At 45.8% G+C, this 13227-nt stretch overlaps 1 protein-coding gene across 8 annotated transcripts in view; it reads left to right on the top strand.

Moving 5' to 3' along the window:
* Positions 1-13227, top strand: part of PTPRT (protein tyrosine phosphatase receptor type T) — a 1173155-nt gene that overhangs the window by 431057 nt on the left and 728871 nt on the right. For all 8 annotated transcript variants that reach the window (XM_037810913.1, XM_037810912.1, XM_037810909.1 and 5 more), the window contains exon 3: positions 6492-6763. In XM_037810913.1, the coding sequence (XP_037666841.1) occupies positions 6492-6763 (272 nt within the window). The remainder of the gene's footprint in view (positions 1-6491; positions 6764-13227) is intronic.

Genomic DNA, 13227 nt, shown 5'->3' with positions numbered 1-13227 from the left:
CCTAGACTATCCTGGACCATAAGAGCCTTTATGAGTAAAGGAGGGAGGCAGAAGATGCTATTCTGCTGGCTTTGACAATGGAGAAGGGGGCCAATGAGCCAAGGAAGGGAGGTGGCCTCTAGAAGTTGGAAAAGGCAAGAAAACAAATTCTCCCCTAGAGCCTCCAGAAAGGACTGCAGCCCTGCCAACATCTTGATTTCAGCCCCATGAGACCTGTTTTAGGCTCCTGACCTCCAGAACTGGAAGATAATAATGGAGGAGAGAATCCAGCACTGGGTGCTGGGTGAACATGCACCCTGGTGGAGGAGGAAAGAAGGGCTGAGGTGACAGAAAGAGCTGTCTCTTGAATCTTGTTGACTTTGGGGCCAAATTAGTTCTGTTGTGAGTCCCAAAGTGGGCTCCTGAGTGCGTCCAGAGCAGAGACTGTCCCCCTTACCAACAAGGATCTGCCCAATTGATGAGACTTCACAGCTGATGGCAGGGCCCACACACAGGGATCTGTATGTTGAAGAAGCAGCAAGGTTGTGGGGGCTAAGCCCCATTAAGGTAGCAGTGAGGGACATGCCTTGGGGACTTCCAGAAATAGAGGGAGTTGCTAGGAGCTGAATTCCCTACAGGCACAGGTGGGGACTTAAAGCTGCTCAGATTCCTGCGTCAGGGTTCATGGTGTGCCTACTGGCTGGGGAGGTTTCACTTCTATTCATTCTTCAAATTCCAGCTCAACTTTCCCAGCTCCTGGAAGACATCCTTACCCACCCTGGCCGAGTGAATCCTTCCCTCCTCAGTCCTTATGCTCATGTGTATGCCCCCTCTAGGCCTGTCCTTTTAAATCCAGGAGGCTGGATGCTGGTTTTGCTCTTAGGTCCACTTTGATGGCTTCCTCTGCAACTTGGAGGTACCTTCCTCCTTTGCTGCCTGCTCTGCAATGGATTCTGCCCAGTCTCTGGTGCCTTGAGTCCTGGGTTCATTTGATCACTGGCTTCAGTTCAGAGATTGGGGTTTGAGTCCCTGCTTGGTGGAGCCCAGGCCATGTGCCTGAGCCTTGTTATAAAGAAGGCTGAGAAGAGGGTATGTGGCCTTTTCCATTTCTGTCTCATCAGTTAGGGAGTTCCCCAAATATAAGGTGTTCAGATATTGGGTGGGCAAACCACTGGCAGAATTTCTCCTCCAGGTCACTAGTCTGGTTAACCTAGGACGGCCTGAAAGCAGCCACACTGGGAGGCAGTGTCTGAGGAGCAACCTGTGCCTGTGGCTGGCAGCCCTGATGTGTTCCTGCTCTTGAAAGGGTGGGCCTCCCCCGGGTCTACATCTACTTACAAATATTTTTTTCTTTTGTCCAAATTGAGAGCAAATGAAGTGACCCCATTTTTGCTTTATTGTTTACTCTATATTCCGCTTGAAGGCCTTGGTGATGACAGGACCTGGTGCTGCGAGGAGCCTTCCACGCTCACGTAAGAGCACGTGCTGTATGCGTGGTGTGAGCCCACTGGTGCCTGCAGGGTCTGTCATCCTCCTGTTTCACTGGCTTCACTGGCTTGGGAGAACCTGTGTGGCCATAATACCGTATGTGTCTGTGGTGCAGAATAAATGACCCTAAAATCCTAATGGTCCACCCCCTAATCCAATAACCTGTGACTTTGCAGATGGGATTAAATTTAGTGTCTTGAGATGGGGAGATTATCCTGATTTATCCAGGTGGGCTGAAAACGTAGATTCCTTGTAAGAAGGAGGCAAGAGGGCCAAAGTCAGAAAAAGGCGATGTGACGATGGACCCAGAGGTTGGAGCTATACACTTAGAAGATGGAGGAAGGGGCCATGAACCAAGAAATGCAGCTGGACAAGGCAAGGGAATGAATTTTTTCCCGAAGTTTGCAGAAAGAACAGAGCCCTGCTGATATCTTGATTTTAGACTTCTCACATCCAGGGCTGTTTTAAGCCACTAATTTTATGTTAATTAGTTACAGTAGCAATGGGAAACTAATACAGTATCTAAGTCTTATGCCTCCAGACCTCCACCTGCTTGACTGCAGGGCCTCTGCTTGCCCCTGGTGAGCCTCTCCCCAATTCTGATGAAAACCCCCGGCCATCTCCTGTGTGCTCAAGTACAGGATCAGTCACTCATGTTGCCCCTTCCTGGATGTCTTGCAGAAGCCCACTGCTGCTGGTGAGGGAGACCCCCTCACCACACCCACTACCCTTCATGATGCTGTTGTATGTCTTCTTCCCTGCTAGACACACCAGATGCTGGTGGTGATTTTTCACACACACCCCCACCCCCATCCCTGGAGGCCACTCTCCTACTTTCTGTCATCTGGACCCCAGTGCAGCACTGCTTGTTTCCCTAATCTCCCCAAGACATGCATGAACAGGACTCCATCCTGCTGTGCCCCTCTCACCAGCACCCTTCCCTCCTTTAGGGGTGAGCTGGTTGGGGTGGGGTGGGGTGTGAAGTCGTCATCTCATTCTTCCATTTTCTTTCAGTTTTCTTGTCTATCTCTATAACTCTTGCACCAGAACAGATACCTTTCTGTCTAGTCTAAAGCCTAAAGAAGACATATCAGGTTACACAAATAAATACTTGGGGGTCAGATGGGGGACATGGTTTGTTACCCTAATCCAACCTGATTCTCACCCACCTAAGACACAAAGTCTTAATGTGGGTCTACCTTGTTTCTTTTTTCTCAAGGATTCATTCTCAGAGGCTGTTCTGTTGGTTTTCTTCTTTCTACTTTTTATCCATGATCACTGTTCTTAATGATGTCCCTGTTCAGAGTATCTTGCAGTTTTACTTAGCAGGTATCTTTTCCCATCTGATCCTCTTGAAAAGAGGGGCTTGAAGGAAATAGGGGCTCCTTTATTACTGAGATACCAACATAATATTGACAATGCCGGTGATTATAATACAACTTCAGAATTCCAGTGGCTTAAGGCTCAACATTAGTTTATTTGTTGTTCACTTACAGTTCCAAGTGATATTCCTGATATGTAGGCAGCCTATCACATGTCATACGGGGAACCAGGCTCCTTTTACTGTGGCTCTGTCCTCCCCAGGCCCTGGAGTTCCTGTGCATTCTGCCAGTGGATGGAAAAAGGGAAAGGATCAGAGATTCTAGCACATTAATGTGCATACAAGCCACCTGATCTTGATAAAATGCAGATGCAGATTCAGTAGGTCTGGGGGCTTGAGATTCTGCATTTCTTGCAAACTCTCCGGTGAAGTTGAGGCTCCTGGTCCAATGACCACACTTTGAGAGGCAAGATAATGAGGGATGGAGCAGGGGAGGCTTTTAGGGACCGGGCCTGGAAGTGGCACACATCACACTCACAACCTATGGGCTAGAACTCTGTTACATGGCCCCACCAAACCATAAAGGGACACTGGGGGATGTAGTACAGTTGTGTGGCCAGAATGAAGAGGAACTAGGTTTGTTAATCAGCTCCCAATTTCTGCCCCATGGAGAGCTAATGGAGAGGCCAGCACTTTAACCAGCTCTGCCTTCAGGAAAGTGCAGCATCCTCTATAAATAGTTATGGGGGCAGCAAAATGACCAGTGTTTCTAGACTTGCAGGTGTGGACAGATGTTACATGGCTGTGTGTGAAGCTACTTGGAGTAGGGTCAATGCCACTCCCTCAGCGAGCCTGCTCTACCACCTGCTCCCTCAGTGGGAAAGTGCACTGGTGGAAGGAACCTTCCAGTCTCTTGCTGTGGACTGTAAACAGCTGAGGGGACATAGGCACCTGGTATGAATTGGCAGCAGAACAGGAGCTAAAAAGACCATGCGGCCATTGTGGGATTCACAGTGGAGAGAGGCAGACACACCTTGCTTCTCAAGCTTCCTCCTTTCCCTGGAGATGTGCCGCACCCATAAAGCAGGAGCAATCAATGCAAACTTTGTGGGGCTGTGGGTTATTACTCATCTATCCTGGGACACCTCCTGGAACTTTGTGGGATGTAGGTCAGCAGAAAGATGTGGGCATGGATGCTGGTCCAGTCTTCTCTTCTCTGAGCCCCAGTTTCCTCCCCTGCAATGGTTGCTTCCTTGCTGCCTCCCTGGGAGGTTGGGAGTATTAAAGATAACATAGCTGATGAGGAGACGCCTCTCTTCTTACCCTGTGTTACTGCCAAGCCATAAACTAGGAAACTTTACTCTCTTGGAAACATGGGAAGATACCATCTTTGCTGTACTTCTAGTGGCTTCTACCCCAAGAGGTACATTTTCTGATTAGTAGGACTGTGAGAGTCTGCTGGCCATCATGTCACTTATCTTTAACCTATGAAGGTGGCTCTGTCCTTGCCACCTTCCTCCTTGTTGGCTCCTTTTTGGGACTAGCCTGCCCAAAGGCCCTAAGTGGTCATCCCACTAGAACAGCCTTGTTCCACAGGGTCTGAGTGAAGGTGGAGTGTCAGGGGAGTGGACCAGGGGTGTCCAGGTCATCCACCTGCTCTGCATATTGGTTGAGAAGAGAAGATGCAGGTAGCTAATTTGGCTGCACATCCAAGTTATTTTCCATGATACATCTTTGTGAATTATAAATTGGAGGTTTGAATCCTACCCTATTTAATCTGTTCAGAACTTGTAGGGGACTGAGTGTGATTGATTGGCACCCTCTAGAAGCCCTACAAGATAGTGATTGCCCAGCACTTATTAACTGGCAGCTGCTAGACTTTTTAATATTAGGGTGAAAGAATGGAACTACTTATGGCTATCGAAGTGGCTCACCTTGGATGAGGATAATTAGTTATAAGGTTACATTCTGAATTGAAGATTTTAGTGGTTAAAATAATAAGATTTCAAAGCAATAGTGGTTTTTTAGGTGGGAATAGTCATCCAAGAATCATCTGAGTTTATCAACTGTGCTTTATGATGCAATTTATTTCATGGAATCAGAGACTCTAAGTCACAGAGCTCAGCTCTCACTGTTGATTGGATCGTGAAATTTCCTTAGATGTTTCCTCAATTTGTCCGGTCTGTGTTTAGTCCCCTGCAGTGATGGGGAACTCACTTTGTCTCTGGGCAGTGAATCCCATGTTGCATCACCTCTACAAATGAGAAGGTCCTAGTGCATGTTGAACTGAAATGTGCCTCCTGGTGGTTTCTTTCATGAGTCTGCCCTCTTGGGCAATTGTATCAATAAGCTGTTGCTACAATAATGATGCATAAAAAACCAGAGAAAGCTCAGTGGGAAATAGTAATCATTTATTCTCACACTGGTGGGTCTACACATGACTGTGGATTGGTGGATCTAGGTTGCGCTTGGCCAGGCAGCTGCACTTCTAGCTGGGAGGGTGGCCTGACCTGGTTCTTCACTGTCAGTTGAGCTCAGGTCTCTTCCTCCAGGTGTGTTTACTCTAGATTGCAAACTGAAAGGGGCAGTAGCTACCTGTGGCATGTTCTTCTCAGGGGAGGTGGCAAGAGGGTGAGCCCAGCTAGACAAGCATGTCAAGCTTCTGCTTGAATCATGTCTGTTAACATATTGTTAATCAAAGCAGGTCATACGGTAGAGCTCAAGGTCAAGAGACATGCCCTCTACCTGTACTGGGAGGAACTGCAAAGACATTGGCAAAGGGCATGGCTCCAGGGAGGGCCAAAGAACTGGGAACAACCGTTCAATCTGGCACAGCAACTCAAAAGAAGCTCATTTCCCTTCCATGAGACAGTCTTTGTCATGGTTGGAGATGATAGTCGTGTTTTCTGCAAACAGTAAGAATAGCATGAACTTTGAGGTTGGAGAAAATCTGGGCCTCATCCCTTTCATCTGAGTGGCCCAGGACAAATCACTCAATCATGAAATAAAGTGAAATCTATCTCCATTGGAGGAATATCTAAAAAAAAGACGCTTAGCATTGGCACTGGTGCTCCTTAAGTGCTTAACAAATATTAATCACTCTCCCTTCCAGGCTGAACATCTTCCAGTAGTTTCACACATTTTTCAGGGTCTTGCTTGCTTATTTGAATGCACTCTACTTTTTCTATGTCCCTCTTTCATATATGGTTGCCTGTGCTGAGTGAGACTCCAGGCACAGCATGTTGGAACAATGACACCTCCCATATTGTTGACGTTTCCATTCCAGGTTTGAATGAGGTTGTATTTCACTTCCTTTCACCTGTAGCAGTAGCAGTTAGTTAAATCCCTTTTTAAAAAAAAAAAAATTCCGTACTTCCTTCAGGAGCTGCTGGGGTTTTTGAATCTTACGTTAGATGTAGTGTTTCTTTTGTAAATGCTTATAGATTGCCTCCATGGTACAACACTTTCACTTCGTACCAGTTACCATCTCTCAATCCTTAAGACCACCTTGTTGAGTAGGGTTTTTTAATTTCCAATTATAGAAGAGGACACTCAGCCTCAGAGAGTGGCTCACTAGGTCCTCTAGAGGGAACTGCTCTCTGGCCAGCCCTCTGGCTTCCATGTTTGTGGATTCAACTCCTTTTCAGAAGGATTTTCTTTCTCTTTTCTTGCCTCTGCTTCCTGCCCCTCTGGGGGTCTCCAGGCTCCTTCATGATGGTGAACAGCTCCGGGAGGGCCTCGGGCCAGAAGGCCCACCTGCTGCTGCCGACTCTGAAGGAGAACGACACCCACTGCATCGATTTCCATTACTACTTCTCCAGCCGAGACAGGTCCAGCCCAGGGGCCTTGAACGTCTACGTGAAGGTGAATGGCGGGCCCCAGGGGAACCCGGTCTGGAACGTGTCCGGGGTCGTGACTGAGGGCTGGGTGAAGGCAGAGCTCGCCATCAGCACCTTCTGGCCACATTTCTACCAGGTATGGCGTTTTACTGTGGTTTGTTTAAAAACAGAAAGCATTAATGATTACATAACACTGTTGCCCTGCCTAGAGTTGTTAGGTCTGGAAGGAACTTCATCTACGCATTCACTGTTTCAATGTGTGTATACTGAGCTCTTCCTCCTAGCCAGGCCCTGCGGCTGCAGAGGCAATCCACGGCTGCCCTGCTTCCCTGGAGGTCACGGTCTGGAGCAGGAGACTCACATGTATATAAACAGTTACAATACGCTGAGACACAGGCAGGCTCTCCAGGATGCCAGGGGAGCGGAGAGAGTGTCGCCTTTTCTAAACTAAATGCTTCCAACAATCTGACGAGAGAAGTGCTATTATTACCCCTATTTTACAGATGAAAAAATTGAGGTTCAGAGAGAGGAGGTGACTAGTTGACAGTCACTTCTGGGGAAGGGGCATTGGTGGGAGGAAGACAATTGGGATAGCCTCCAATAGGAGATAATAGCTCAGCTGACTCTTGAAGGATGAAAAAGAATTTGCAGGGAAAGAAAAGAAAAGGTGATTGGGTTGTCAGGGACAGTTAGGTGACGGACTGGAGGAGAGAGTGAGAGAATATGGCTTAGTTTGGAAACTTTACATTGTTTAAGAATAAGTTGCAAAGGGGGCAAGTGGATCATGGGAGGCTTTGGGTGCCCAGCTGAGGAGATGGCATTTATTCTCTAGTCTAGAGCAGCCCTAGTCCATCTACCTGAGGTTGTATTTGTTTGCTAGGGTTTCCATAACAAAGTACCACAAACTGAGTGGTTTAAAACATCAGGAATGTACTGCCTCACAGCTCTGGAGGCCAAAGTCTGAAATCAGGGAGTGGGCAGGGTCCTGCTCCCTCTGACACCTCCAGGGAAGAATCCTTCCTGCCTCTTCCAACTTCTGGAGCCCCAGGTGTTCCTTAGCTTGTGGCTGCACAGCTCAGCCTCTGCGTCCGCCTTCCCACGGCGTCTTCTCCTGTGTCGTTCTGCGTGTCTTCTCCACTTCTTAGGAAGACAGCAGACCTGTTGGTTTAAGGTAGCAACTCATTCCATCCAGGCTGACACTATCCTCAAGTAAGGTCACATGCACAAGCACTGAGGGTTAGGACCTCAGCAGGTCTTTTTGGGAGACACGATCCAACTCTGAACTGTGGTGAAGGATCAGGTCTTTCCCCCAAATTTGTTGTGGGCTTTTATAAACCACAACAGAAATGCCACAGCAATGCCGGATTGCTCTGAATGCCCCGATCCCTCCACCACTCTCCCTCCCTGCCTCACGTGGCTCGATGGCACAGAGCGCACAGGGGGCACTGGTCCATGGACATGCCTCTAGGAGCAAACCTGAGGTGGTTGTGGCCCAGGGATGTTGAGACCTTTTTCTTAAACACCCTTTTTGAGGTACAATTTGCATAACATAGAATTCATCTACTTTAATTGTACAAGCTAAACTTTTTTTAAATGGAATCACAATAAACTAATTTTAGAACATTTTCATCACCCCTCTAAGAGCCTTAGCACCCATTTACAGTTAATTCCCATTCCCACTGGTGAAAGTTTTAAGTAGGACAGTGACATAGTCAGATATGCATTTTGGAGGAATTTCTCTAAAGTGCAACAGAAGACAGACCTGAGGGTGGCAAGATCAAGATTTGTGGCCAGGGGCTTCTTGGACTCCCCTAGTTCAGCATCCATGGCATAGTCCTTCCAGATTTTAGTGTTAGGAATTCATTTGTCTCTCTTGATCACTTGTTATGTTATATTAATGAGGCAGTTCGAGCTTTATTTCCCCTTTGCCTTTGCAACTAGAAATCAGAATTTAATACTCAATTGCCCTCTTGCCTTTGCAACTAGAAATCAGAATTTAATACTCAATTGCCCTCTTGCCTTTGCAACTAGAAATCAGAATTTAATACTCAATTACCCTCCATTCTTAGCTAGATTTTTGTCATATATATTCCAGTTTATCCTCATGGCTTGTGATTTCTTTTTAGAATAATTTATTGTCTTTTGTAGTACATTTCCTGAAATTCCTTTCATATATAGAGGTGAGATGATGATGTTGGTGATAGTGAGAATGATGAGGCTGGTGACGATAATGCCCACCTGTTGGGTGTTTGCCACATTCCAGGCACAGTATGAAGCATTTTACATAACTTGTTTAATCTTCAAAATGATCCTTTGAAGTGGGTGTTATTATGCCCATTTTAAAGATAATGAAATTGAGGCTCAGACTCATAAGTGATCACCCAGGCTTCACATGGGGATAAACCCTTTGTTTCACACCCGTTCTGTTTGATTCCACTGTCTAAGCCACTATTTTACTATCTAATAACAGTATAATGTGAATCACATCTATAATTTAAAATTTTTTATTAGCCGCATTAAAAAAAGTAAAAAGAAACAGAAAATTAAAAATTAATTTTAATAATATATTTTATTTAATCTAATATCCAAAATATTATCATTTCACCATTTAATCAATCTAAAAATTATTAAAATATTTTAGTCTTTTTTTTCAATCCAGTGTATATTTTACACTCACAGCCCATCTAAAGTCAAATGCTACCTTTTCATTGGAAATACTTGATAAGTATTTAGATTTCATAAAATTTACAGTTGAAGAAGTCTATTGATAGTCATAAGCTGTTCCAAACATACTTCTAATAACTGAGTTGAGTATCAATTTTAAACTTAAATTTAAATTAATTAAAATGAAATTAAATGAAAGATCTAGTTCTTCATCTCACCCGCTACATTTCAAGTGCTCAGTAATCACACGTGTGGCGAGGGGCATAAACAGTGCAGATCTAACCTCTTCACCGCTTTGCTAAACCTCTTCCTGTGGTGGAGTTCTTGATCACGCCTGGCACCCCTGCTGGTGGAGGACAGTAAAGTGAAACACGAAGGCTGGACTCTCAGATGGTCTGGACTCCATGGCAGCTAGTTTAGGCCCTTGTTATGCTTAATCACTTGAGAATCCTGCAGCTGCCTCTCTTAGACTCTGCATCTGGGTCTGAGGGTTTTCTTAAGTTCTACATTGTGGTGTCCTTTGTCAGTAGACTTCAAGAAGTGGATACTCCAAACCACATGTTTGGAGCAGGGTCCACCAAGCAGCTCAAATCACCTCCATGACCCTGGAAAACTGAGAATTGCATTGGAGAGGGGCCAGAATGGGCATGCCTGTAACCATGTTTTCTTTTCTTCCCCCACCCTACCCCGTCTCCTCTGCCCGTCCGTGGGGTGGCCAAGAAACAGGGGTGGGAAGTAGAGTTTGGAAGAGAGTAGAAAGAGGCAGCAAGGAAGAGAGGAAAAGAGAGAAAGTGAACGAGAGCCTTGAAAAGATTCATTTTAAGCTTGGTGAGGACAGTATAGTGGTTATATAAATGTTTTCACAAACCATCACTCATTCAATTCACCTGTCCATTTGTCAGTCATTTAGCAGGCATACTCTCTGAGCTGGGCAGGTGTCAGGGATGCAGACGGGTTGGGTAAAGAGCAGCCTTGCAGTGGTCAGTGTGAACTGTAATCATTGTGTCGATTTAAACCCCCACCCCCTCTTTTAGAGAAGCGATAACCTATCCGTGAAAGTGACTGTAAGGGTGAATCTTTTGATTTTAACATGTGTGTCACTAGCAATGAGATGTGTTTTGTCTTAGATGTTTGACATAATTATTAGTCCTTTGGCCTCATTATTTCTATGTCTTTCCCCTTTGTGCAGTATTTTTAAACTGGAGCCAGGTCCCCAGTCCTTTACCTGAAATTCATGATGTCAGACCTGTTTCAGAAGCCAGAATATTTAGAATTTAAAAGCTAATATGTTTTCCTGTACTGAATGTTTATAACACTCCCAGTAAGATCTGAGGCAACACCCCATAATCAGCAATATTATTGCCTAATATTGCTACAGCAAAACTTGAATACTCAAAAGAAGTGGGATAAATAAAAACGGTAAATATGACAATGTCAGTTCAGCTCAAGTTTAGCCACCAAATTACTTTTTATATAAAAGACACTTAGGTGACAAGCCTTGTTTTGGGAACTTTTTGGGTTCAGAGTTGCAATCAGGGGTCACAGCCCTGCATTCTCTTCTGCACCATTGTGTGGGTCAGGGGAGAAGTTCTGGCCTGCACATCTTGAAATGTTTCCTCATTGCACGACTTGTAAAGTGTACTCTGTGGAACGACCATTTCCTGAGATGCTCCTTGATGAAGAGTGATGAGGTCAAGGGCGCATGTATACTGGAAGAGCTGCAGGGTTTTTAGCCTTCAGGGAGATTCACAATTAGCCATGTGCAAGTTTTGAGGACCCGGAAAGAAACCTGTTTAATTTAATGTCTGTTTAATTTATTGTCTCCCATATAAGTTTGACCAGGGACCTCTTTTTGTCACGCAACCACCATGCTGTAGAAATAGCATGCTGGAGATGGTGGCCCTGCACCCTGTCTCGTCCTGGTTTCCCCCTGTTGTCTTTATGAAATTGTTGAGAGCATCTGATCACTCTCTAAGTGCCCCAGTTTGGGTGATAAATTACATAGTCACCCTATCCATAGAGATTGACGGAACACATATTGATACAAGTGCCTTTGGTTCATCCCCATTTCATAGATCAAGCAAACATTTTCTGTAAAGGGCTGGTAGAAAACACTTTACATTTGTTGCCATACAGTCTCTGTAATAACTACTCAACTTTGCCATTGCACCACCAAAGGAGCCCTAGACAATATGTAAATGAGTGACCTCAGATGTGTTCCAATGAAACTTTATATACAAAAACAAGTGGTGGGCTGGATTTGGCCTCCAGGTCATATTTTGCTGTAGGTGACAAAGGACAATAAAGTTAATGAGTCCAGAGGACAATAAAGTCTAAGGGTACACAGTGAATCACTGGCAAAGCTGGGACCAGCAGCCAGGCACCCTGTTTCCTAGACTCTCCGCACTCCGTCATTGGGTATAAACGTCAAGCAGGTCTATAAGCCTATGGAGATCCCCCATGACCTAAGGGTCCCAACTAGAAACCCCCTATCTAGGGTCTTATGCAAACAGATATAGGATGGACTACAGGCAGAGGTACAATGGGTGGGCAAAGGACCTAGGAGAGAGATGGTCCCACCATTTTCCATGCTCGTTGATGGGGTACTGGGAAAAGAAAGGGCATTTTTTGGGCACACATAGCCTCATTGTAGGCATGTTGCCTCCCACTTATCTATGTGGTAACCCCCCATGTTAAGCGGCAACAGGCCCTCTCTTCTGGAGTAGGGGTTACTATTGGTAAGTTGAAGTCCTCATAATCCCTCCTAGGTCCTCTGGCTCCAAGCTCAGTGCTCTGCCTTTGGTGAAGAAAGCTTGCCCGTTAGGGGACTCTTCCTCTCACCGGCGGTGTGATGTTGGGTGTGTCCCCTCGTAGTTCTGAATCTCGGTTCTCTGGTTTGTGAAATGTAGAGGGTTCACAGGCCCAGCGAAAGGTCCATCTGTGGATTAACTGAGATAACATGAACTGTCGTGTGGGGCTTGCAGTGGTCACTCAGCCAGTGTTGGAAAGAGGGAGGGTGGAAGGGAGGGAGGAGTAGGCACAGGGGAAGGAGGCAGGCAGGCACCAAGGGAGCTTCCTTTGCAGAACGCCCACTCTTGTTCAGCCCGTCCTTCCTCCATAACCTGTGCTGCCCATGATGAGCAGCCTCTTCTGGGATAACTTCCTGATTCCAGCTGCTTGGCTGCTACAGCAGCATTACATTGCTCTTCTCTGCTCTTTGTTGGCAGAAGGCATCAATGTGCCAGGAGCGGCAGTTTAGAAAATGCACATGTGTGACATGCAAACACACACATGCACACTCACAGCCATGGATGGGCACTCACATGGCCACAAACACAGGAATACACACACACATTGCACGAGCACCTGCGTACTCCCAGACTTACAACGCACTTGTGGGCACCTGTGCACACATTCCTACAGCAGAGAGAAAAAGGGGCGCATTGGGAGACATGGGGGACACTAGCAAAATGAGTTTTAAGAGCTCAGGTCCCACATGTATGATTCTGTGGACTAAATAAAATTTTGGTTTTCAGCAGTGCTTGGCTTCAGAGCCTGATGGTTTATGTATTCCTTTATTAAAGTCATATTTCACAGTCCTAAAATTGACTTTTAGCTCTGTAATAAACACAGAAATTTCATCTTTCTTATTAGTGGGCTTTCTGGCATTAGGCTTTCACCAGGGCCCAGGATAAGAAAGCCCCTTGGCCATCCAGTCCCTGTACCTGCCTCCTCTCAGGAAAAGCAGGAGCTTATTAAGTGCCTGTTAAGCTGTGCTGCAGCACACTGTCCTTTTCCAGGTGATAATAATTATATTTCATATTTTTAATGATTCTGAACTTTTCTGTACCAGTATTTTTAAATAAAGAACTTTTATCAATTTTGCAGCCACCTGCTGGCTCTAGTCTCCACCCCCTGCCTAGGTTAAATGGCCTT

The sequence above is a fragment of the Choloepus didactylus genome, chromosome 19 (assembly GCF_015220235.1).
Source record: "Choloepus didactylus isolate mChoDid1 chromosome 19, mChoDid1.pri, whole genome shotgun sequence".
NCBI classification, from domain to species: domain Eukaryota; kingdom Metazoa; phylum Chordata; class Mammalia; order Pilosa; family Megalonychidae; genus Choloepus; species Choloepus didactylus.
This window is presented reverse-complemented; position numbering and strand designations above follow the sequence as displayed.